This window comes from Aythya ferina (assembly GCF_964211825.1).
Source record: "Aythya ferina genome assembly, chromosome: 6".
NCBI classification, from domain to species: Eukaryota; Metazoa; Chordata; class Aves; order Anseriformes; family Anatidae; genus Aythya; species Aythya ferina.
In genome coordinates, this window is record NC_140303.1 from 20,948,067 (window position 1) to 20,972,795 (window position 24,729).

Sequence of the window (24,729 nt, forward strand, 5' to 3'; positions counted from 1 at the left end):
GGGCGGGCGCACGCTCAGTGCTGCTGGGCTCGCGCCTGCCCCGTCAGCGTCCGCGGCGCCCTGAAGGCGCTGAGAATAGGGCGCGGCGGGGCGGGGTGGGGCGCCCGGTAGCACAGCACAGCGCTGCGCTGGGGCGGGGCGCGGCGGCCCCCCCTGCTCTCGCCCCTCCTTCTCTCGCTGCTGTCGCTGCTGCAGGCGGCCGGGCGCAGCATGGCGGTCAAGGTGACTCTCTGACTCTGCCCCCCCGCCGCTCGGCTCCTGAGGGGGCGCGGGGCGGCCGGGGGGCGCCGGGCGGGGAGGGGAGGGGAGGGGGCGGCCGCCGCCATGACGGGGCAGCCCCGCGGGGGCCGGGGGAAGGGGCGAGCGCAGCCCGGGCAGCCTCCGCCTCCTGGGGGGAGCCGCGGGGTGGCGGCCGGGCACCCTCCGGGGCGGTCGTGGCACCGGGGAGCCGCCGGGCTTCGGCAGCGGCACTGGGGATGCGGGAGCGCGCGGCGGAGACCGCGGGGGGTTCACCTCGGAGGGTGTCCTTATCGCCTGGATAAGGGAGCTGATAGCGCAGCCCTTATCGGTGTCAATTGCAGGGGTTTTCGCGGCTGTGTCGGTAGCTCAGCTGGTGAAGCATTAACTTGCTTTTGTTTGCAGGTGCCCTCCACCAAGAGAGCAGATCCTGCCGAGCTGCGAAGTATTTTTTTGCAGGTAAACGGGCCTGTCAGACGCTGTGCGATGGGCAGAGCTGTGTTTGGGCCTTCCCAGCTGTGTGCCACAGCGTCGTGTGTGTGGCTGGGTCACGAGCGCTCAGAAGCGCGTTTCTGGTGCAGTGTGCAGTGAGGGGTCCTCATGCGTTGAGGTGAAACTGCTCCTGGCACAAGTGGTGGTCAACCACCCCAAAGTCTGATCTTAAATAATTCTCTGAAGCATTTTTTAACTTTCTATAACAAATAATTTCATCCAGAGCTGTTATTTTTAAATACACCTTTGCATGATTCTAAAAGAATATCTTATAGCTTTCATGCGATCCTCTTATAAATGGATAGATTTCTGGTGATATTTTTAGAATTTAAACTTATTTTTTTTAAGATTAATGTATTTCATAATATTATCTCTTGCAGGGCATTAAAATTACCATGCTTAAATAATAATGTGAAACTGTCCATTCCGCTTAGTTACAGTGAAGCATGATCTGAAAGAAAAATCCAGTCTTAAAACTTTGATGATGAGGTTTGAAGGTCCTATGTTTTAGGTCCACAATTAGTCCATGGACATTTCCAAAATCACTATAATATCTTTTTTCTTTCCTGATGAGTATTACACAGTATATTCAAGAATCTTAACTCTATGAGGAAGGGAAGAATGTAAATATTAGGGCTAATACTGTAAATGATGTGCTCTATTATGACATCTCTGATGTGCAGCTTTTGGACCTACCTTGTTATCTAACATGTTAGAATTAGATGAAGAAAGATTTTTGCCCAAGAGAGAGACATGATACCTCAACTATTATTTGGGGGGGGATTTTTGATTTTGTATAACAGATTACTCTGATAATGTCACCTGAGTGTTAAAATTCAGAACTTTAGAATCAAATCATGGAAGCCCAGCTGTAAATTTCTAGTGAAAATTATATTATCACAAATTCATTTATTGTTGACGTGACATTCAGCTTTGGTACGTAAGGGATACAATAGAGTATATTAATCAAACAGGAATCATGAAAATACGAATTTTCACTTGTAGTGCAAAATTGTGTGGTTTTAGAATATCACACAACTCTTTTCCAACTCTTGCAAGACACTTCTACATGCTTCCAAAAAAAACCCAAGCCTGATGTGAAAATATTCAGTTTGTAAATGGGAACTTTGCATGATTCTTGACTTCTAGTCACTAGAAGTACTTGCTTCTGCAATAAGTAAATTGTTTGAAGTCCTTGATTTTGGTGATACAGGGGAAAGTGGAGAGGAAGGACATTGGCCTACAGACAATTTAGAGATTAAGTTGTACAATATATCCTTTATTTACCTAAAAAGCAAACAAACTACAGGCTTAAAAGAGTTTTTTGTTTTTCTTCATACAACTTAATGTACGTGTTTCTTTGAAAGTTACAGAATATTTCATGCCCTCAGAAATCAAAAATACGAAAGCTCTCATGTATCCCCTTGGGTACATGAGATTTGTCAACACAGACATAACACAGGCACTGCTTCAAATAGGAAGAGTTTATATATTTGGGGAGGGTTATTTGATTCTGATTGAAGGTGAAATTATGTTCTTTCTTTGATAGGTAGTAAGCAAACTTATTTGCAAATATTAAAAACAAAAATCTAAAGAGAACACAGTCTTTCTAAGACTAAGTTATATGTAGAGTCTTGTTATGAAATAGTGTTGCACACATCACGGGTCAGATATGTTGTGCTTTTGCTGAGGGTGCAGGCCTGTTGTGTGAGCTTCAGTTAAAGGGCGTGCATTCCTTCCTAAATTTGGCTTCACTTGGAAATGGATGCAAGGGAAGATGTGAACTCTAGGCCTCCTTGTCAGCCACCTTATTCATAGAGAGTGTGCTTAAGTTTCCTTCTATTCGTACGTATTCTCTAATGGGATAACACTGACTCCTCTGCCAGTCTAAGTTGTATCTTAACCGATAAAACATTTGCCTTTCTTTTAGAATTTCTAAAGCTTGCTAAATTTTAAATTTATTTTAAACCATTAAAAATTAATGGTTTAATTAATTCACTTTAATACTACACTTGCATAAAGTAGATATTGTGCTATTATTTCCAGGTAATCCTTTAACTGTGGAATGCAGGCATTAAAACCTTGCATGTGTACACCATCAAATAAGTTACCTCTCAGATGTTTGTTAGCCTCTGACTTCAGTGACAACCTTAAAAGAATAAAACAGAAATCCACAGAAGGATTAAATACATGCATAGAACAACAATTATCAGTTTTCTTAGTGAGACTTCATTATTTTTTCTTAGGCAAGATACAGTAAACCCTGGGGAAAGATAACTGAATTATTCCCCATCTGCTAAATGCAAATGAAGCCTATTTAGCAAGGTGGAGAAAGAAGCCCAAAGACTTTCAAATATTTGTATGTGAAACTTCCCCCTACCCCCTTTAAAAATGTCTAGGGTCTCCTGCTCATATCTGAGACTTTAAAATAAATAGATAATGTAAAATGTTGAGAGTATCCATAGGTCTCTTGTTTTGGAAATTCTTATCTGCCCAGATAAAATCATTGTGATAGAAAGCCCCACTTTAAACTGAAAACTAAGCAATTTTTCAAACAGTGCATCACTTCTAAAAGCACGGTGCTACCTAACACGACATTGTACAAATAGCATAGATTTTTTGTGTGCTCATATTTTGTGATGAAGCTTAAAAAAGTCATATGCAAATTCATGAAGTGCCTTTCTGGGAGAGGCTATACATGTATTCTAAGTTTTAAAATATATCGTACCATAATTCAAGACAGGGAAATACATATTTGATTGTTATATTTTATCTGCAAAGTAAAGCATAATTAACAATTGGTTGTCTTGTTGCAAAAGATACTTAGGTTGTATGGTGAAAAGATCACTTAAGGACAGAAGCTGTAAATACATGCCAAAAGGGAATAGCCTAGCTACTTTGTCAGACATTAATTTATTGGCTCATGGCCAAGCTCATGACCTTCTCATATGGAGCTGAATGTATCTGTCCTTTAATTATTTTAGTCTCAAAATTTTTTTTTAACAAAACTTCCTTTATGCAGTTTTTATTGTAAAAGAATTCACTATTTGTAATAAACTCAGGTAAGTTGGTGTGGTGTCTGAATTAAAAAAAAAAAAAAAAAAAAAAAAAGACATTTAGATTTTTGATTCTTTCATAGGCCTTCCATTGTCATGGAGTTGAATTCTGTTGTTCTTAAGGATATGCTCAATGCTCGTCATGTTTGATGGTCCTTTGTATATAAAACCTCATTTAGATTACATGCATTGCAACAGAGCTGTGCTTCACAGTGCATTTTTTTAAGTCACATCTATAGATGGCTGAGAAGAGAACCTTTATGAGTTGATTCAGCAAAGCCACAGTTTCATCGTATCTCATGTCAGCAGCACTGCTGAATTGAAGGATTCCCATCCATTGCTTTGTGTTCCTGTTTTTGTGGAAATCCTCCATTAATTATGGATAAGTTCAGTAGTCTGGTGTACAGTCAGTCTTGCAAACAGCTGTCATCACAACTATAAGGTGGTAGAGGGAGATGTGATGTGAGGAGCTGGTGTTGTGGAAGAGAGGTGGGATGCTGAGGGAGATGCTTAAGGAGACAATAATGCTGATGCAAGCTCTTTTATGGTGAAACTGGGTTTCATAACAGCTGAAAAAACCACGAGACCTGTAAATGTTCTCCTTTATCATAGTGGAGTGTTACATCTTAACAGGTTTGTTGTGTAGGTGGTGGTGTTAGCATTCTAATTCCTGTGGAGCCCTGGCTGTGTGAGGACCTGTTTTGTTCCTCTTTCACAAAAAAAGCTGTCAACTGCAGTGTATAGTGGAACAGCTGAAAAATTACATGTAAGGTTACTAATTGAAGTTTGGATTTCCAAACATAGATGTTGCATAGATAGTTCTTGGAGATGTGGGGGGCATTGCCTTTTCTTTTTCTGCAGAGAACACTTACGTTGATGACTTTCAATGACTAGAATCTAGGAAGGTGAATTGCCTTTTCAAAAATGAATTAAAAGTCCCTACTTTAATTGCACATCAACATTCTCATGAAACAGATGTGGAATTTTGCGACTTCCATATCTCAGAAGGAAGACAGTTATACATGTATGTATATGTGAAGATTTGCATCAAAATCTTTGTATCTACAAGTGGAGAAAGTGAACAGAAGAGATGGATTTAAAGCTATTTAGTAAGTTTCTTACAGGTTTTCTGAACAAAAATGCAGAGAAAAACTCAGACATCAAAGTGGACTGGATCACAGTAGGTTAGTGAACTAGAAATCTTTTGTGAGCTTTTATCCTCTGTTACAGGATGCAAACATAATTTAATCTTCCAATCTGAAAATTTAGGTTTTATTTCTAAGATTACTGTCATATCATAAATGAGAAAAAAATTCTGCAACAGTGCTGCCATCTTGAAACAAGGCCTGAGGGGTAGGAACTTTCATAATACAATTCCCCTTTATTAATTTTCCTACATGATGATGACTTCAAATATTATATGCTACTTAATGTTCAGTGATGGCTATGGATAGCAAGGAAGTAATTCATCCAGTGTAGATAGCAAGAAAGTAAGTCTTGTGCTTCTGTATCAAGGCACATAAAAAGAGGGCTGATAGTATTGGTTATCGACAGGAATGACCGATAACCATCTAGTTCTGGTAACTCAGAAGTAGACTTGATTTGTAAAATGAACTTGTGATGCTTTCTACTCCTTCATCCTCACATTCTAAGTCCTAAATTGGTATTATCCAGCCTACCTGGACAGTTAAGGGTACGGAATTAATGTTAGATTGAAAAGTACACTTTAAATTAAAAGTTAATAACAGTCAGAGATTAATGATCTGACAAAGAAAAGTAACAGAATACTTGTACAAACATATGGCAGTTGTCTTGGTGTACAAATAAGAAAGATGTACTTGATAATTTTATTCTTAATTAGTTTTGTTAATATTTATTACTTACATAATTGTAAAATTTGCATGTGCTTTTTTTATTTGAAAATGTGTTAATAAAATCAAATCTCAAACCCAAAACATTTCAGTTGACCTTGTTGGGAGTATATGTGAGTGAGAGAGTGTGTGTGTGAATTTTTACTTAAAAGAGAAATGTGAAACCCATTAGTTTCAGGAAAAACAAATCTGAGAAGTTACTTCTCACAAAAAGAAAAAACTAATACGCGTTTTTCAAAATGTTATTATGAGAGATTAGGAACAATTAATTAGAAGGTATCTACCACTTGAAATTCAAAGGAAGAATTTGTGCTGTGTTTTCGCAGTGTAGCTGCAAATGAAAAGCTATAGCATGGTTGTAATTTCTGCAAATTTATGCAATTACCTGACAGTTTCTGAAAGTGTTTAACCATCTTTTTATTAGAAGATATTGGTTCGTTTGTGTACACATCTATTCCACAGGGATAGATGTTGTTCTGGTTGGTGGTGGTATGCTACTGGTTGGTGGTATGCTATTAGTTGAACCGTACACTTCAGTTTCAGAGCAGTTGCATACAGTTGTGTGCTGTTTTGAGCGATACTTGGTAAAGATAATAGTTTGGTAATCACTAATAATTAATGTCTAAATCGATTCACTTTTGTTTGTGTGGTTTTGTTTTTTGTTTCTATTCTAGTATGCCAGTGTTGAGAAAGATGGAGAGCATTACATGACCCCAGAAGACTTTGTGCAGAAATACCTAGGACTTTATACAGATCCACGTTACAATCCTAAAACAGTGCAGCTGTTGGCTGGAGTGGCAGATCAAACTAAAGATGGGTGAGAATTTTGCTTTCCATTAGAAGCCTGTAATTTATTGGTAAATGAGTGAGTTTCTTTGGTAATTTCATCTTCTAAAATGCATTATTGATTGTATTATACTTCAAGCTTAATTGGACAATAAGCTTTTTCTCAAGTACAATAGACTATACATTTGTGGAACTTGGGGAAAAATACAATGTTTAACAGTGCAGAGTTCAAGGCATTTTTAAAAAGAATCTTTGTTTTGAAGGCATTTTGACAATTAGTACAAATGCAGAGGGAGTTAGTTAAACTACAGATAAGCTTAATACAGTATGATTGCCAGATAAAGTTATTTTCTGTGTACTCACATCTGTGACACATTTCATAAATGTCCATTCCACTGAGGTACTATCCTCTAACTTGCTCTTCAGAAGAGCCTTCTTTCTTGTATGTAGGCCTCTAGCTTTGGCCTTGAATTCGGCCTCTAGCTTTGGCCTTGAATTTGGGTAGGAAACATGGGCATGTTAAAGTGAAGAGGTTAAGATAGACCACAGTAGAGGTCAAGCATGCAGAGAGGAGTGGGTGTGTTGTAGAGAAGAGATAGAAAGTTGCTGTTAAAATAGGATATGTAAACAGATAGATGTAACTTACTTTAAATGGAAAGTCCCTTAACTTACTTGGTTTTGTGAGTCTGAATCTGACCATTGACATCACTTCAATGTTTTTGTTTTCCTATATCTTGTTTTAGACTATTTTATTAGTTTGCACAGTATTCTGAGCAACTTGCAGTGTCTGTGCTTTACAAATAAAATTGTATATGCTGCCTACATTTTATACTAAATGACAAATACAGGATCTCCCATTTGACATAATATTACATGATGCCTTTTAAAAAATAAATCTGCAGCATTTCGATAATGCATTTGGTATATACATACGTTTTGATAAATCCAAATAACCTGTCTCACTGCTCGCAATACATGCTGTACTTTTTTGTGTTGTTACAGATTGAAATAAGTCTAACTGATGACTACTAAACCAACATGTTGAGTGTCTTGTTTCTCTGAAAGCTGTTGGTTATCTTTTAGGGTGTTCGTTTCTTCAGAATTTTTTTTTATAAAAGGACCTTTTTTACAGTAAGAAGTCAATCTGTTTTATTGCTACAACAGAACTCGACAATGAGGCATCGCTTTTTTGTTGTTTACTCTGTGAATATAAGTATTTTTGTTTTGTTTTTTAATCTGAGTAATGTTGGAAGTGAGGTAAACAAATATGGGTAAGTGTACTTTATCTAATTTTGTATGGAAACATTGAAATAAAGAGAAGTATTATTGTATAGTCTGCAATACAAAATGTTTATGTCTGAATACCCGTTTTCTAATCAGTAATTCATTTGAAGATTGTTATACCTGTATCATCATAATTGCTTTACTTCTGCATTTGTAATATTCCTTTTATAGTGAGCCGTAATATACCAAAATCCAGACTCTTATATCATCTCTACAGAGAGTTTAATATGTAGCATGAATAAATATTGTAATCTTCTACTGATTTCCATTAATTACATCTTTCCGAGGACTTAAATTTGCTTTACAAAGTCCAAGGAAGTATCACCAGTCCTATTCCGTACAGGCCTTTGTAAATTAAATGACAGGCCAAGGTCACAGAGCAAGTCACTGAGAAGCTTTGGTTCTGTTATGAAATTCAATTCCTGTATCTGTTGTCATAATCCATTAGTCTTGCTTGCCCTTCAAATAAGTACTCAAAATGTTCTTTGTAACTTTTCTTTGTTAATATCTGTTGACTTCATTTAGGCTTAACTTTGTTGCTTTAAGAAAAAAAAAAAAGCACACTTTGGAACTGTCTTTATGCAAATATATTTAGATTTATTTTTATTTTTTATCTTTTACTTCTGCTTGTAATTTAATACTTACTTAACTGTTCCAACTGTTGCCTTCTCCAATTACTACAGTGTAAGACTAGTTTGCATTAGTAGAATTCCCTACGGCAGTTCTTATAACAAGAGATTCTTCATTTTCGAAGCATTTCTTCCACACTGCTACAAATGCATGTTCTGATAAATTAATACGATGAGGTCTAAATTAGTGTTTGGCCTTAAATGACTGCTTACTCTGGCATCTATTTAATACTGTAGGATTTCATTGATGCTGCACTTAAGCATTCCGATGCCATCAGACTACTGGCACTACTTTTAAAATTAAGATTTAGGGTACATGTCCTTTCTCATACATAGAGTGTGCCAGAACCAGCTTCTTCGTTACATAAGTCTAATCTGATGTTAGCTGGTATTCAAGTTGTAAAATCAAAGATTTTCTTCTCCCTCCAAACTTGCAAAATTTGACAGTATTCATTCTAGATTCTTCATTTTAATTGCTTATTTCTGGCTATTCTGCTTATCAGTATATTGTTCTTTAAATTTGCGAGTGTGTTCCTAAGTGAATTCCTGAAGAGAGAGCTGATGGTTCACATAATGGACAGTCACAATAGGGTTATACATTATATCTAAAAGCTATATTGTATGTGTAAAGAGCAAAAAGTTGTATATGAAACAAAGAGTAGAATTTAACCATGTGGCTTACTTTGAAGAATAACAGTACAGAAGAAATAAGTTAGATTTTTTAAAAAATGTTACCAGTAAAATGAGAGGTAAGTGATTTGATGTTGTTATGGACTCTACAATACAGCAGCTTCACTGAACGATACTTGAATAGTGATTGGATGGGAAACTTCATTGTTTCATGTAATCCACCTCCTGTTACCTCCACCCTGATAATGGAGGGTTAAAGGATCCTTGCTCTTAGGCATTGCAAGTTGAACGTATGGAAAGGAAATTGAATGTGTCTATCTCCTTTTGCTGTAGGCCCTGTTAAAGGGAGACCTCTGAAGAATGGCTTCTTTCAGGTTCAGGCTTCTACGAATGCATTCTACAGAGATCATCACTTGATTCTGTCTGTTATAAAGCTTCCTGGTTAGGAATTAATGCCAGGTGTACGCCTTTGTGAGATATGTTTGGAAATTATAGTATTTACAATTATTTTAAGGGATATTCTGTTTCTTTGATACTAAGCCCTTATCTATCAAAATAATAATTCGGATGAAGTTGACTTCACATCTGAAGAACCATTTTCTCATCTTTGATTTGATGGCTAAAGTGTGACAAATTAGTATCATAATTCTATAGTTGTTATATCTTAATTCCTTTCAAAATCACTGTTTTCTGTATTTTTCTGTGTGATACATTTATGCAAGAATGTTAAAATATGTGATCTTGTTTAAAGTATCTTGATTCTGCATATACTTTGTCAGAGAAAGACTAGATAAACTAATGAAGTGTGGTTTGATTTTTTTTTTTTTAGAGGAACAGAATTTATATGTATATCTTCAACAATAAGTGGCATATGTGTGAAGTAATCACTATGAGCTAATGATCTTCTATGAAGAGTACATTTAGTACTCATACTAAGATATGTTCTAAAGAGTACATTTATAAATTCAGATCAATTGTGTACACTTGGAACTGGATGGAATATTCTAAGTTGTCAGTCTAAGTCCCCTGTTTTTACAAGGGTGAAATCACACAGTAGTTTTAAGAAACCATATTTGCTGTTAAAACCTAGGGATTTTGTTTGCAGCATTTTGGAAGGGCCACTGTATATGCCCACTCTGAATATCTTTACAGATAACGCAATGCAATTTTGTTCTTGTGCCAGTTATCCTTCATCTTCCAGCTTGAGGCTCATCTTTCTGTAGCTTTTCTTATATAGAGCATTTCTATATATAGAAGAATATAGTGCCCTTATATAAAGCCCTTGTAGATGTTTTTTTTGTTGTTGTTTTTTTCCTGCTTGTCAGAATAAGCTGAGTTCCTCTAGAGAAATTCTTTATGATTTTCATAATAAGCTACTTGTGCATCCATTCAAGTCTGAGTTTATATGTGTTGAACACAAGGACTTTGATTTGTATGCAGCGTTCCAGAGATGTCGTGAGAGCCCTATCTGGTGATACTGCTGCTTCCTCATCTCGCACAGAAAAGCACCCCTGATGCATCCTGAGTTGCATTTTTCTGTATGGTGAATGTCTTACATGCACAACTCGTAGTCTTGTGATCAATTGTTACGCTTCAATCCTTAGCTTCCTTGGTCATGTCCAACTGTCCAAATGTTCTTATAGTTTCTTTCTTTCTCGTCTTTTCTTTCTTGTACACGACTTTGCAGTTCATGTTATATTTGAAGTGTAATATTTTTTTCTATATGCATACTAAAGTATAACTTTTTTTTTTTGACTTTTTAAATGAACGTTATGCACTGTTTTAAGAATATGTTTATTGTATGGTGTTGTATTTACATTAAACTTCCTTTTCTTTCTCAGTAGAAATACTGAGAAGTAGTAAAATTAGTAATGTAATGACAGGTCTGTAAATTTCATGCTGATAGAATTTGTCTCAGTTTTTAAGTTCTGTCTACCTAAATATATAATTGCAAGTTAATAAATAATAGATACTCACTGAGAATTAGTTATATTTTGTTGTTGATGGATAGGAATAATTCAGTCCTTTTCTATAATAATTGGGTTGTAACACTTTCTAGAGCATCAAACACAAAATACCAGAGATATTCTGAACAATCTTTTGACATTTTTATAACTTCTATATTTTCCTTTGTAGGTTGATTTCCTATCAAGAATTTTTGGCATTTGAATCTGTTTTGTGTACTCCAGATGCAATATTCATTGTTGCTTTTCAGTTATTTGACAAGACTGGCAATGGAGAAGTAACATTTGGTAAGAATATCTAAAGAAAAACAGTTTAAGAAAGCAATAATAATAGTATAGATTATAAGAACAGCTCATCACAACTAGAAATGCATACTGTGTAGTACTATACTGACTTTCTAAAAGAGTTTGCATGAGTATTTTTTTTTTCTTCCAAGTGATAAGAAATAAACGAAACATTTTGCTCTGTCTTTTTGAATCAAGATTTTTCATGTTCTTTAAAGTAGTTAATACAATGCTACTTTGTTCAGCATCATCCTAAGTAAAATTTTCCTGTCACGGACTTTGAGCTCCTTCATTGTTGAGGGATTTTTAAAACTTGATTTGGATCTCTTGATATCTTTGGAGAATTGTCATTTCATATAGTAAGAGTTCAAAATAGAAATGAAGGAGGTCTGATCTTTTGAGTTCCTAGAGCTTTTACTATTGAGGAACAAGTCTTACTTCAATATGATGAGTCTAACTTCTAGCTAGATCATGTATTTTCAAAAAAAAATTAGGAAGAAACTATGGCCTTTTGAGTGTTTTTTTTTTTTTTTTTTTTTTTCTTCTAACACATATTAGCAATTGGGCAAGTTTCTTTAGGCTAACCATATTGCTTTCTGATGATGCAAAATAACTGTTATTAACATTGCAGTTTAGGGAGTACTAGATTATATTTTAAAAAATTTGTACTTTTATTAAAATTAGATAAATCATTGCTAAGAATTTTAATAAAATGGAATGAGAAATAAATGTTATTTCTATACAAAAGAATAAACTTCTTAATAAAGAAAATACAAACTATGCTTGGATTTGTAACCACTTACTGCTTGTACTACTTTGTTTTTTATGAAAACGGTTGCAGCTTTGGAAAAAAAAAAATAATGCATGGGTCTTTGTATGAAACAAACTGCTTGAATTATGACATCTATTAAGTTATGTGATTAACTGAATGGTCAAATACTCAACAACTTAGACACAACATCTTGAAAAGAAAATCTCTTAGAACTTAAGTAAAGGTGAAGTCAGTAAATGTAGTCATTAGAATGTAGACAAACTATCGCAAGCAGTGTAACCTTATTAATCATGGTATGTTTAATTTCACAAAAGGGGGTATGCATTTTGTAGCTCATATGAACACACTTGAAATAGCTGGTTCTGTAAAACAACAAAAAGCAATTTAGGTTATATACAGATTCCTCAATCAGACTGAGAATCATTATTTGTATGAGCACATCATTACGCTGAAAACACAACACAAGCAAGAGAAACAGCAAAACAAATATTTTTTCAATATCTTTCTCATTTTTTTCAAAAAGCTGATAAAAATTAGATAGCAAACTTTAGGGAATTTAAAACTTACTATTGGTCTCATGTTTTTGAAAAATACATTTTATTGCAGTTATGACTATATGTAATTGTAAGCTGTAACCAATGCTACTGCTGCTTTGATTTTTTTTTTTTTTCATTTTTATGTAGTTTGTAAAATGGGCTACTTACTTTTACTTGGTTTTTATGCAAATAAATGTATGTGGGGAAAAATGTGAATGATGATATATGATATTTTCAGAATTTGGTAACTGCAGTCAGTTTTCAAGTCAGTCTTGTTGCCTGTGAAGGCTGTCTTGTAAATGAGACCTGTATTCTTTCATTTTCATACCACATGAACAGAAAGGCACAGAGTTCAGTTTCATGTAAAGACAAGAGAATATATAAAACTAGGATTTTCCAAGGTCTTTAGAGGAAGGTGTTCATGGTGCAACATGACACTTTCTCTGCTGCTTTTTCTTCAAAGAATCCTTCCAAATAGCTATTGAGAAGAAAGGAAAGACAAGGTCTCTTCAGTTAGTAGAGAGAATTTTCTTCTTTGACTGAAGTAGAAAAAGTAAATGGTGTTATATTGTGAAACATAAGATGTACAATATATACATTTCTGTAAACTAAAAGCTCTACATACTAACAGCTGAAAGTTGTAGTAAATTATTAGAAATATATAGAATATATATATAGAATATAGAATAATGGAATAAGCTTAACCAATTAGTGTGAGAATTGCTATTAAACAAGTCAGCTCTCTTTTATTAGCGGGTAATTTATCCAGTCAGCAGATAAACCATATGGACATACTGATTATGGAAGCAAACGTGTCAAGCTTTTCTAGCTTAGATGCAACACTGTGAATGTGATTGTACTGATTCCAAAGCTACCTCAAGCCAGTAAGTCTTGCTAGAATTGAAAGTAATTTATTGAGATTTTCCTGCACTGTGTTTTTGGAGCAAGGGATGGAGGTGCTGGAGAGTGGAACACAGGATCAAATTGTGTCTGTTAGGCCAGTAACTTGAACCAACACTGCTCTTGCTGGATGTGAGATAATGTTGGTATGTATTCAAGCTGGGCTTAAACCATAAAAGTAGAGGAAAGCTGTGCTGGCTCTGAATTTGATATTAAGAAGTACATCCGCACCATATTAAGAACTACACCTGCACCCAAGTTAGCCATATCCTCAGATCATCTGGGTATGACTGTATGGCATTTTCAAAAATTATCCTGATATAGTCAAATATTTCACTTATATGGAGAGAATTTGCTGATTCTTTAGACCCATCACCGTGCTTGAAAGCAAGTTTTTCCAGGTGTTTTCACATCATCTGCTTTTTAGGATTTATTTACTGACATAGACCATACATGAACACTTAAGCTTCTTGCAGTTCTCTTTACCTTCCATATGACACTTGACTCTGCGAAAGTTTAGCTTCCAACTTTTCAGTTAGGAAACTATTAATTAAATTGCATTACAGAACAAACTCTTTCTTTTGAATTGACAAACAGAAAAGGGCAAGCAATTTTTGATCCTTTAGAAACTATTTGGTAGAAGCGTTGGCTATGCTGCACTAATCAATATCTTTGTCTATGCAATATGTGTTAATTCAAACTGTTGAAGCAGGAAGCCTTCTGTATGCTGACTTTGTCACTTTAATGTCATCTACTTTCTTATTGCTTTGGGATATTTTTCCAGGAGTTCTGGACATCCTGAAATCCCGTATGAATGACTGCTATAGATATGCAGAGAGTATGCTGCAATATGTGTATAGCAGCTCTATTGCAAGAAAAATGAATTGGACCTACTTTGTTTGAGCAAATTGGTTGCACAACATGTTTGTATTCTTTACATGTGTCAGCTGCACTGGACTACTTGTCAGCTTGCTGAATAAAAAGCAGTAATATGACTAACCCATTAATGCAAGCAGTAGTGTAATTTAAATTACCTTTTTAATCATGAAGAAATAGAAAAAAATCTTTCATACTTAAATGTTTGTATGTCTTCATAAAAGATTGCTAGGTTACTATTTTCTGAGAAATGTGTTGCTGATGATCCCTTACAATATTGCTTTAACCATGAAATATTTAAATGGTAACAGCCAAGGCAGATAAGGAAAGGCTATTTTTTTTTTTCCATGCTTTATCTTTCTTGTTCTGGGTTGCTATCTGTAGCCAGAAAAGATAAGAACCATTCTGCTCTTTTGATCACAGGATGTAACTGACCAAGCTACTTAACATGAGTGAATATTTAAAGACAGACCATGAATTTAATGCTGTTGCACAAAGGAAATTTATTTTTATTGGTATTCTGCAAAGGACTTTTGACCTGAATTCAGGTTAAAGCAAACTTATATATAAAATCTGCTCAAGCTACTTGGTGTGCTCTATTCTAAAACAGGTGGTCCTTACTGTGGTTAAAAGGTGAAGTCTGTGACCATCACTGAAACTTCTCTCAAAAAATAGGTTGTCTAACTGGAAGTAAAAGGATTCTTTATAATTCTTCCCTTCAACAAAACATACATCTGGACTGTATCAATTTTAATTGGAATGTACAATTGCAAGGCTTTTCCAGCTGTTCTTCCTTGCAGAGTTACCACAAAGAAAGCTATTCTTTTGTAAACTAGCATTTCAGAGATTTCTTTTAGTCAAATACCCGTGCTAATGTGTATAGAAATACAGATCTAAAACAATGAGATTTTGAAACAATTTTACTGCCTTTGTGATTCTTCTGAGTTCTTGAATTATTTTTGAGATTATGGGAAAACATATACGAAACTAAACATAAGGTTTTCAAAACATCCTTCAGCTCGACATCTCACTAAAAATATTATGCAGAGTATAGTGGCCTCTTCTTTCAAGACATTCTGGGTTGTAAAGGGATTGGATACCTATTAATGCAACTATATTAAACGTTACAATGATATTGGTGAATTGAAATAATAAATATCAATCTAACGAAATAGTTCCAGAAATGGAGTGTACTGTGATCTTGTCCCGTCTATTTTCTTAAACAAAATAATTATTTTGTAATATGTTTTAATGTGGGAAAGAATGTTCAGATTTCCCTTAAACATGGTAGACTTTGAAAATACTTGAAGAAGGCGAGTGACAAGAATAAGAGAAAGGAGTTGAATATATGTTGTTATAATTCTTTGCTTTTGAGTATTATTTTTCAGGAAATGCAGATCATTGCTAGTACTCACTCCTCCGCCATTTCTAAAAGAGTAATAGGATTGAAAATGCAAGGATTTGGAGATAAGAGTTATGATTTATGAAATATTATTTGTAAGCATTAAAAGAAAACAGAAAAATCTCATAATTGCACAACTGTGGATCTGAGGATGTAAGAAAAACACTATGTTCATACCAAGTGTGCAGTAAACTAAACCTACCATTTTTCTTGGCTTTCTGTTTGCCATATGTTAGTTGCCTGTTTTCAAGGTGTCTGTTGCCTAATGCATGCAGATAATATAGAAAATGACTATAACTTTCTTTTGTTGTCATGTTGTTTGGTTATTGTTTTTACTTCTTTTCTGGTGTAAGGTTCTGGTTTAAGCCACAGATTTAAATATTTGTGAGCAGCGTAAGATGGGAGCCCATTCTTATTTATTATAATAGCTTAAGAACATAAAGAGATCTCAAATGTTCTCTATAGTATTAAGTTCAAAATCATAGTTCAGCAGGAGGGAACAGGAAAGGAGAACTCCACATTAAAGTTATATATATTGACAGTTCATTATTATGCCTATTATGTCGCTAATCTTGATCTTAATCAGAATCACTGATTAAATCTTTTAAAATAAGAGAAATACAAGGCAATTATTTCTAGTTTAGCTTTCTCACTTTTCCTGCTACTTGTCTTTTTGCTCTCACCTCAAAGTAATTATTGTATTTATATTTGGATCACTGTTAGTATACTTCTGTTGCAACAGACATTGTGATTTTTCATTTTGTGCTGAAAGTGAAAATACATGAAATTTTCTTTTAGCAGAAATAGTTAAAAAAAAAAAAAAAGCATAGAAAACATTAAATGCCTTATGTGCATTGAGGCTGAAATATATACGAATGAGGCCTTAAATGACTGAGTAGACACATTAAAACACCCTCTTAAACAACAAACCTCTGGTATACTTATGCTAGTACTTCAAACTATTGCATTTCATTTTTTTTTTTTTGTCACTAAGACGCATGATTGATGTTGCGTCACTTGTGAGAGGGAATGGCAAACTCTCTTTACAGTCTGATTGCACTGGAAATTTGTGAGGTTTTCACTCTGCATTTTGGGGAGCTTTTAGTAAAAATAAATGATAGATATCGCATCAAAGCCCACATGGTTTCGTGAGCTCATCTCCACCATGAGGGGGGCCAAAAATGTTTGTTCAAAGATACAAACTCTAGCAGTATCCTCTGTGGATTTAGATGTGTAATGCTCTGTTCAGTTGTGTTGGTGTTCTGTTACATCTCATCCTCATCAACAAAATATCTTGGTGTTTATAACTTGAAGTTGTCTTCCCCTTTCTCTGAAATTCAGTATTTTCCAAAAAAAAACCCTTGTTTTTCTTGTATCATTTTTCTGAGCCTGCTAGGTAATGGTGTTGATGGAGGTTGAGCCAGTCGTGTGTATGCTGCTTGCAGATAGCTGCTCCAGGCATCTGTAATTTGTTTAAAATGATTGGGTGGGGAAATTCTGAAGCAATCTTGAGAGAATGCATGTCGCCTTGGAGGTAATGTACTAGTGCACTAGAGTAGTAGGTTTATTGTTCCTGGGGCTGATGGTAAGTTGAGTGTGTCATCAGGATGCTGACTTGTATGCCTATCTGAGAAGAAAATGCTTTGCTATAAGCTCAGAAAGAAAGTTATCAGCTCAGTAGGAAGAATTCCACTGCAGAAAGGTGAGCAAAGAGTAAGAGAAGACATTAGTAAATGAGCAACGTGTATTGACAGGGACAATGAATGCATTCTGTAAAATGTCATACTAAAATGAAAGGGTTTAAAAATAATTTGCTGTTTGCCCCCTGCAGTATAGCTCTGTTGGAAATTCCTGTAGTTTATTTTAATTCAGAAGCATTACTGGGTTTTGACTGAGAGAGAATAAAAAATAAAATAAAAAAGAAATACCTTTACTGTAACACTTAAGTTTTCTTTGTTATCATTGCTTTGCTTATGCTGTGAAAAAAAATAAATTGAAAGTCAGACGTGGTCACAATTCAAAGTGGTCAAAGTGCAGATCATGACCACACTGTGCATTTCTGAAATCTGATTGTCCATTTGCATCTTTTCTCATCATGGAGTTGTTTGTAGTAGTGGTGGTTATTTCCTTTGAAATAAGAGAAAAGCCAACAAAATTGGATTAAAGAAGCTATTCTTGATATATTGGAGAAAGCATTGCTAATCTTGAGTAGAGAAGTAGTAAATTTTAGTGCTTACTGGAGATGTTTGAGAATCCCAGACCACTTTGGAAAAGTAGAGTTTCAGTGGTCTTAACTATGTCAGTTATTTACAACTGTTTTTATTTACAACTCATACACAGTTTTGGTCCTGCACCCCAAATGTTTCATAAACAAAGCCAACATGGCATTAAGCTTTAGATACAATAGTACATCTTAAAACACAGACTGTAACAAATGCAGTATATGTTGGTGATTATCAGATACTGCTGATTGAAGAAAAATGAATAAGGAGTCTGAATTTTCAGAGAAGCAACAGTCTAATTTGGATACTATTTTTTAAAGCTAGCTAGCCAGTATCAGGATTCTTCAAGTACCAATACACTCAACTATTGAATGTAAATTTATTATTTCATTTACCAGTATTATTTTTATGTGCTGAAAAATATCAACCTATCATGTTTTGATGACTAGTTATAAGTTTCTTTAGGAAGGAAAATCAATACTGTGGGAAAATAATCCTCAGTGGTTTAAGTCATACACATTTAAATGCTTGAGTGAGAGTAAGGAAAATTCCAGTGGCTTCAGTCTCCTTAAGACTTATTGGAAGATTTGTCTATATGAACATGTATGAATAATTTCATATAAGAAAAAGGTGAAACTTTTTTTAAACCTTCCTCTGCCATTGTGAAATAATTGTTGGAAACAATTGAAATACAATTTAAATTTTTTGGCTGCTTCAGTGAGTTTTTTCCTAAGTTTGCGTTAGAAGAATTCAGGATTTTAAAAGCAGTCAGTGTTACAGATGTTTAATCACTAGCTGATGCCCTGGTTGTACCTAGTAGCCAAGCCAATAGATGCAATTAAGCAGGCCGGTCTTCTGTTCCATTCACAGTTCAGTGCCATTTTGCAAGTTCAACAGAGGGCTGCATTGATTTGTTTGTAGTACATGCAGACTCGAGGTAGTTTGGTCAGAATCCACAGTGAATCAGTAGGAGGTGGGGAATTTAAATTTACCTCTCCTGGCTCCTTGATCTCTAGCAGTGGTGAATAAACCTATTACAGACAAAACTTTCAGAGGAAGTGTGGCAAAATAAAGCAGTTTAGTGCCATGTATTTGACGTTCCGTCTCATTTTCCTAGCTCTCACTTTGTGTATTAGTGAGTAGATATGAATGAACAGTTGCAAGTAGTCAAGGTTTTTAAGGTTCCTGCTTACCTGAACACCTCATTTAGCCTACCTTGCATTGGAAACTATGGTTTAAGTAGCAGTTCTTTGTTGTCTGTGTTCAACCTGTAAGGGCTAAAATACAGTTAAGTCACTCATTAGTCATAGTCTTTAAATATGCATAACTCTTTAAATATGCAATCTCAAACTATCTGTGGAGCAAGTGATCTAGCCAAAGATCCTACTGTGTGTGTTCCTGTTCTGAAACATACTTGTTCTGAATATTTCCCTTACTTTCTTCACTGAAAATATAAAACCATATAGTGATTTACCCACTGCTAGAATAGCTATAGAACTGAAAGGATGAATTGAGTAGTCTCTTAGCATAGAGATTCACTTGAAATAAACACATGCATTTGAAATAAATAGTTCTTAATGGCAAATAATAACAAAGTTCTTCTGATTACATTCTGTCGTCTTTTAAAAGAACTGTTTAATAGTTCCGTGGCATGCCTTTAATGCAGCTGATACTCATGCCACTCCAGTGTTGAGCAAATTATCTAAACATATTACAAAAGAGGTGTGTTTTCAGCTAAATTAATATTTATTTTGTTTTAAATTTGAGCTGTATGCCATATTTTATTTTGGTTGTTAGCAGGTTCAAGATTAGCTGATGAATGCTAAAGTCAGTTCAGGTACTTTTGAGGTAGATTTCAAAAAGGGTTCACAATGCATTCATAGATGTCCAGTTACACTATTTATTTGGTCAGATAATCTGCACAAAAAACAGGCTTGTATTGCAGAGTGGTAATGCTATATATGATAAAGCAAGCCTTTTTTCTCAGATGAGGCTTTTGATTGAATTCAGATACGGTAGGCGCTGGTATTGCAGTTGTACAGTATGCATATGGAGAATTCCATATTCTGAAATGACAGGATTTTTTTCTTCATTTAAAAGAGGACATCTCTGTCTTCACTTACCTTACAACATTTTAATAACTGAGACTACAAATTATGTTTTATAGGATTCGATTTTTGTGCTAAGGCCTTATCAAAAGCTTTTAATAAGGTGCTTTCTGCTGAGTTAATGATATGTTTTAGATGGCATTTCTTATACCTATCTTCAATAGACATATTCAGACAGTGTGATTGTAATAATCAAGTTTCAATCAAACCATACTTACTATGACAAATATTGCATGAGATTGTAATGCAGGTATTCGTGCTCTTGATAAAGGGCTTAATTTGACTCCTGGCAGAGATGGAGAACCACTATTGATTTTTGTATCAGAATGCAAAATAGCTCTTATTTGTCATGTACAAGGGAAATTGCTTCTTAATTAAAACTAAATAAAACACTCCAAGGTTTTATGGAGTAATACAGAAAGTATCACATTGCGTAGCAAATGTGTTCTTTCAAAAGTCTGTAAAGGCTCTGTTAGCGATTCTTAACAAACTAAAGCATTTCTTAAACAGCTGCTTAAAACTTAATTTGTTTGTATCCTTCCTAGAATGTTTGTAGATTTACTATACCCCAAAGCTTACTTCTTGTTTTTTCCCTCCCACAAAGCAAATGTCAAAGAAATATTTGAACAAAGTACTATACATCTTCAAATCCCCTTCAACTGGGACTGTGAATTCATTCGACTGCATTTTGGACATAACAGGAAGAAGCATCTTAACTATTCAGAGTTCACTCAGTTCTTGCAGGTCAGTTATTAACCTTCTTTTAAAGCACAGTTGAAATTCATTTTCATCTCTAATAATACATTTATACCATTATAAATTTTTAGCTTATTCTGGTAATGATTGTCATTATCTGATACTAATCCTAACAGTTACAATGAACTATTATTTCTCTATACCAGTTCTGTAAGCAGTATTTACTCATTGTACTTTAACTTGAATATCATCCTATAAATACATGGAATTAAATATACTTTTTAGGAAATTGACCGTTTCATTGATTGTTAAACTGGATTGAGCAGTCTACTTTTTCTGTCATAGGAATATAATAGCAAAACTAACTTCAACCAGAGAAAGATTACATTCTTGTTATAATTGTTCTGTTAACCATGTAGTCTTCCAGGTAAAGTTATTAAGTTGTTGAACATTTCTTTTAGTTCTGTAAATATCATCCTAATACTTACCCTTTTTTTTCCCTCTCACTATCCTGCATGCTACTACACGTATATTGGGAGTTTAGTCTTAAATGCAGTCAACTTTGCAGGAGGCAAATCTCATTTTCTGAGATGTTGCTGAAGCACCATCTATGGATAAGGCACTAAAAGATCTCACTCTTAGAACTGGACTTTGTTCTAAGCCGAAAAGTTACAGGAAAAACACATTATGAATTAATCATTATACTAGAAGGAAGTAAAGGAAGACATCAATTATAGAGGAAGGTGGAAGAGTAAAGTAGGAGAAACGTACGTTATAATTCAAGAGAAGGAAGTTCACAAAATTGTAGGTAATCACACTGAATTCTGTAAGTTAAGATGCAGTGATCGCCTGATGATGTTACTTCTAGTTTTCTCTCTGGTAGACCTGAGGAAAAATAGATGATGTACTTCCAGAGCTGACCCTTTACAAAATAACTTCAACATACTGTCTTAAAAGTAGGGAGTGATAGATGTGCTCTGGTTTACACTGCAATTATTGTCCAGAATTAAAGTAGATCTAGAGTTGATTCTAGAGAATTGTGACTTGATAGAATCTGAAATCTATATTGTAAATTGAGATGCTGGAGTTAGGCATAGTCTTCTAAGGGCGTAGCGTAAGTTGGTGTTACTTTCAAGGAATAAACTGTGTCCTGCCTTTGATGCTACATATTTTAAGTGATCCCAGACACAAACGGGACACAAGTGCACAAACAACAACAAAACCAAAACCAAACAGATTTCTAGTAAGAAGCATCTTTTTGCTGTTGAACCCAGATCAAAATGATAAATATCTGATTTTATGTTTGTTTTACCAAAAAGATGTCTTGTAAGATACAATAACCTTGCTCTCACCGTATAGTAAAAAAAAAAACAAAACAAACAAAAAAAAAACTCTTAGTACATACACATAGTATGGACTGCAGTATTTAAAAGATGTACATGAGTTTGATATTCCTGTCCCTCCCTTTAGATTCCTCTTCATAGTCTTGTCTTATGGGGCTTGGGGTTTAGGGTGCAGAAAGCCTGCTGTGATCTGATTGAGAAAACCTTAATCTTGAGGTTACAAGACTTGAGAAATTACTGTAAAGGTGATATAGGCTCAGTAGTTTGCCCTCTTACTGGCTGTCACAACATGGTTATTATTTTAGCTGCTTCTAAAGGTCTAAATGACAGCTGAATGTGCTTTATTGTTTGCTTGAATAGACGGAAACAAGTTTTTCTGGACATAGAATTTACAACCATCATTATTATATTAAGGTTAGGTTACTGCATTGTGCTTTATATGAAGATTTTTTTACAGATTGTATAGGAGTGTTAAATTGCCTGAAATGAGTGACCATTTCTGACAATATGGGAGGTATCTGTTGGGCAATCTGAAACTATATTATATATCTTCACTGTCCTCCTGTTCATTTTCAAATACTTTTTGGTTATTTAATTTGTAATACCCCAATCATATTTAATATTGGACATGAAAGAGATCAGTTCCCTTTGAGTCTTTAAGATCAGTATTAGAAGTTTCTCTACCAGGTACGTATTTAATAAAGGAATATGTAGCAGCCAGGACATGGGTATGTGAAAGTTACTTCTCAAATCATTTAGTGTTAAGTGCAAATTTCTTTACAGTTGAATAGGGGCTTTTCTATGACAGAGGAAAGAATCTGTGCATGGAATGAATCATTGTGCAGACTTCTTATTTTATTTGGGCTGGATTGTAAGTTTAAACTGCAGTCTTTTTGTGGTATATATGCACAAATATATTCAGGCATGCTGTAAGAATACAAAACAAGCAACAGTTGTGTGAACAGTGAGTTACAGAATTTGCTAATATGCTATTTCTAAATACTGATTCTAGGAGCTGCAGTCAGAACATGCAAGACAAGCCTTTGCAATGAAGGACAAAAATAAAAGTGGTATGATTACTGGGCTGGACTTCAATGAAATCATGGTTACCCTTCGCTCACATATGCTAACTCCATTTGTGGAAGAAAATTTAGTTTCAGTAAGTCTGAAGAAAAGTGCCTTGAGTTCAGGGTTTAATAGCTGAAATGTCTTAAAATGTTACTGATTCTCTCCCACTTTGTCTCTTCCTACTTGCTTATTGCTTCCTCAGTGCTAGAGATTATTCCCTTCATAACAGAGCGGGCAGAGCATGGAAGTACTCCTTGGATGCAGTATCGGAAAAGTTTGGCAGTGTAGTTCACACGCTTAAAGTGCTATTGGAAGCAGTTTGAGTTAGTCTACTATGCTTTCCCCTAAAGCAGGGCGAACTATACTTTGCACGGAAAGAATATTAATTTGGGGCAAAAGCCTGACTGATATGACATACCATCTCTCTGTAGGATTTATATTATGTACTAACTGTAGGCTTTGAAATAAATGGTTGTTGCTGTACCTGATACGAGAAGCCAGTCACTGCCTTTATCTAAAGCAGTGGTTACATGCATATCTCTATTAGAAAAATAGTCAGTTACCCATTTAGAGTGTGTATCAGATGCATTGAATAATAGTACAAGGAAGATGTGGACCTTATAGAACAAGTTCAGAGAAGGGCCACAAAAATGATCAAAGGACTGGAACACTTCTGTGTAAAGATGCTGGGAGAGTTTCTTGCCTATAGAAGGGAAGTCTGAGGAGACCTCTTTGTGACCTTTCAATATATAAAGAGTGCTTATAAGGAATACAGTGAAAAACTTTTTACCAGGGCCTGTATTAACAGGACGAAAAGAAATGTTTTTAAACTGAATTTTTTAAACGATGAGGGTGGTCAAACCATGAAACAGGTTGCCCAGGGAAGCTGTGGATGTCACATCACTGAAATTGTTCAAAGTCAGATTGGACAGGGCTTTGAGCAACCTGATTTAGTAGAAGATATCCCTGATCGTGCTAGGGGAGTTGACCTTTGAAGGCCATCTAGTCCCTTTCTAACCCAAACCATTCTATAATTCTATATGAGTATTTCCTGATCATTTCATAATATTCAGTTTGTACAAAGAAAAAAAAAAGCATCCTGTCTAATAATTTTCCCCTCATATTTCTATTAAAAATAGCTTAAAATTACTTTTGTCCATAGGTTCATGCCCGGTGCACCCTGCCAATACATGGAATTACAGGAATAGAAAGATATCTTTAATACTGTCCTTATTTGCCCAAATGGATGTTTCTGTAATTTGTAATAAGATGTTGTTAAAAGCCTTAAGGTACTTAACCACATTCATTTAACTTTTAAAGGTAGCTGGTGGAACTGTTTCACATCAGGTCAGCTTCTCCTACTTCAATGCATTTAATGCCCTTTTGAATAACATGGATCTCGTTAGGAAGATATACAGCAATATAGCAGGTATAAGAAAAGATGTTGAAGTCACAAAAGGTAAAGTATATTTCCTGCACTTTATTAATTTCTTAGTTGTCTCCGATCTGTAATCCAGTAGTGCATATATGGTAAGGCAAGTCAGGGACTGCGTAGACTTAGCACTTAGCACA

At 35.2% G+C, this 24,729-nt stretch overlaps 1 protein-coding gene across 4 annotated transcripts in view; it reads left to right on the plus strand.

Moving 5' to 3' along the window:
• The first annotated feature begins 6 nt into the window (after positions 1 to 6).
• The window catches only part of SLC25A12 (solute carrier family 25 member 12), a 50,570-nt gene continuing 25,847 nt past the window's right edge, over positions 7 to 24,729 (plus strand). Inside the window, exons 1-8 of one of the 4 annotated variants that reach the window (XM_084524471.1) lie at positions 8 to 222; positions 643 to 696; positions 6,331 to 6,473; positions 9,319 to 10,528; positions 11,122 to 11,237; positions 20,655 to 20,794; positions 23,102 to 23,248; positions 24,478 to 24,616. In XM_084524471.1, the coding sequence (XP_084380597.1) occupies positions 10,500 to 10,528; positions 11,122 to 11,237; positions 20,655 to 20,794; positions 23,102 to 23,248; positions 24,478 to 24,616 (571 nt within the window). In that variant the 5' untranslated portion in view covers positions 8 to 222; positions 643 to 696; positions 6,331 to 6,473; positions 9,319 to 10,499. Of the gene's footprint in view, positions 223 to 642; positions 697 to 6,330; positions 6,474 to 7,444; positions 10,529 to 11,121; positions 11,238 to 20,654; positions 20,795 to 23,101; positions 23,249 to 24,477; positions 24,617 to 24,729 lie in introns of those variants that run through there. The other 3 variants (XM_084524470.1, XM_084524469.1, XM_084524472.1) reach the window with 3 other exon arrangements.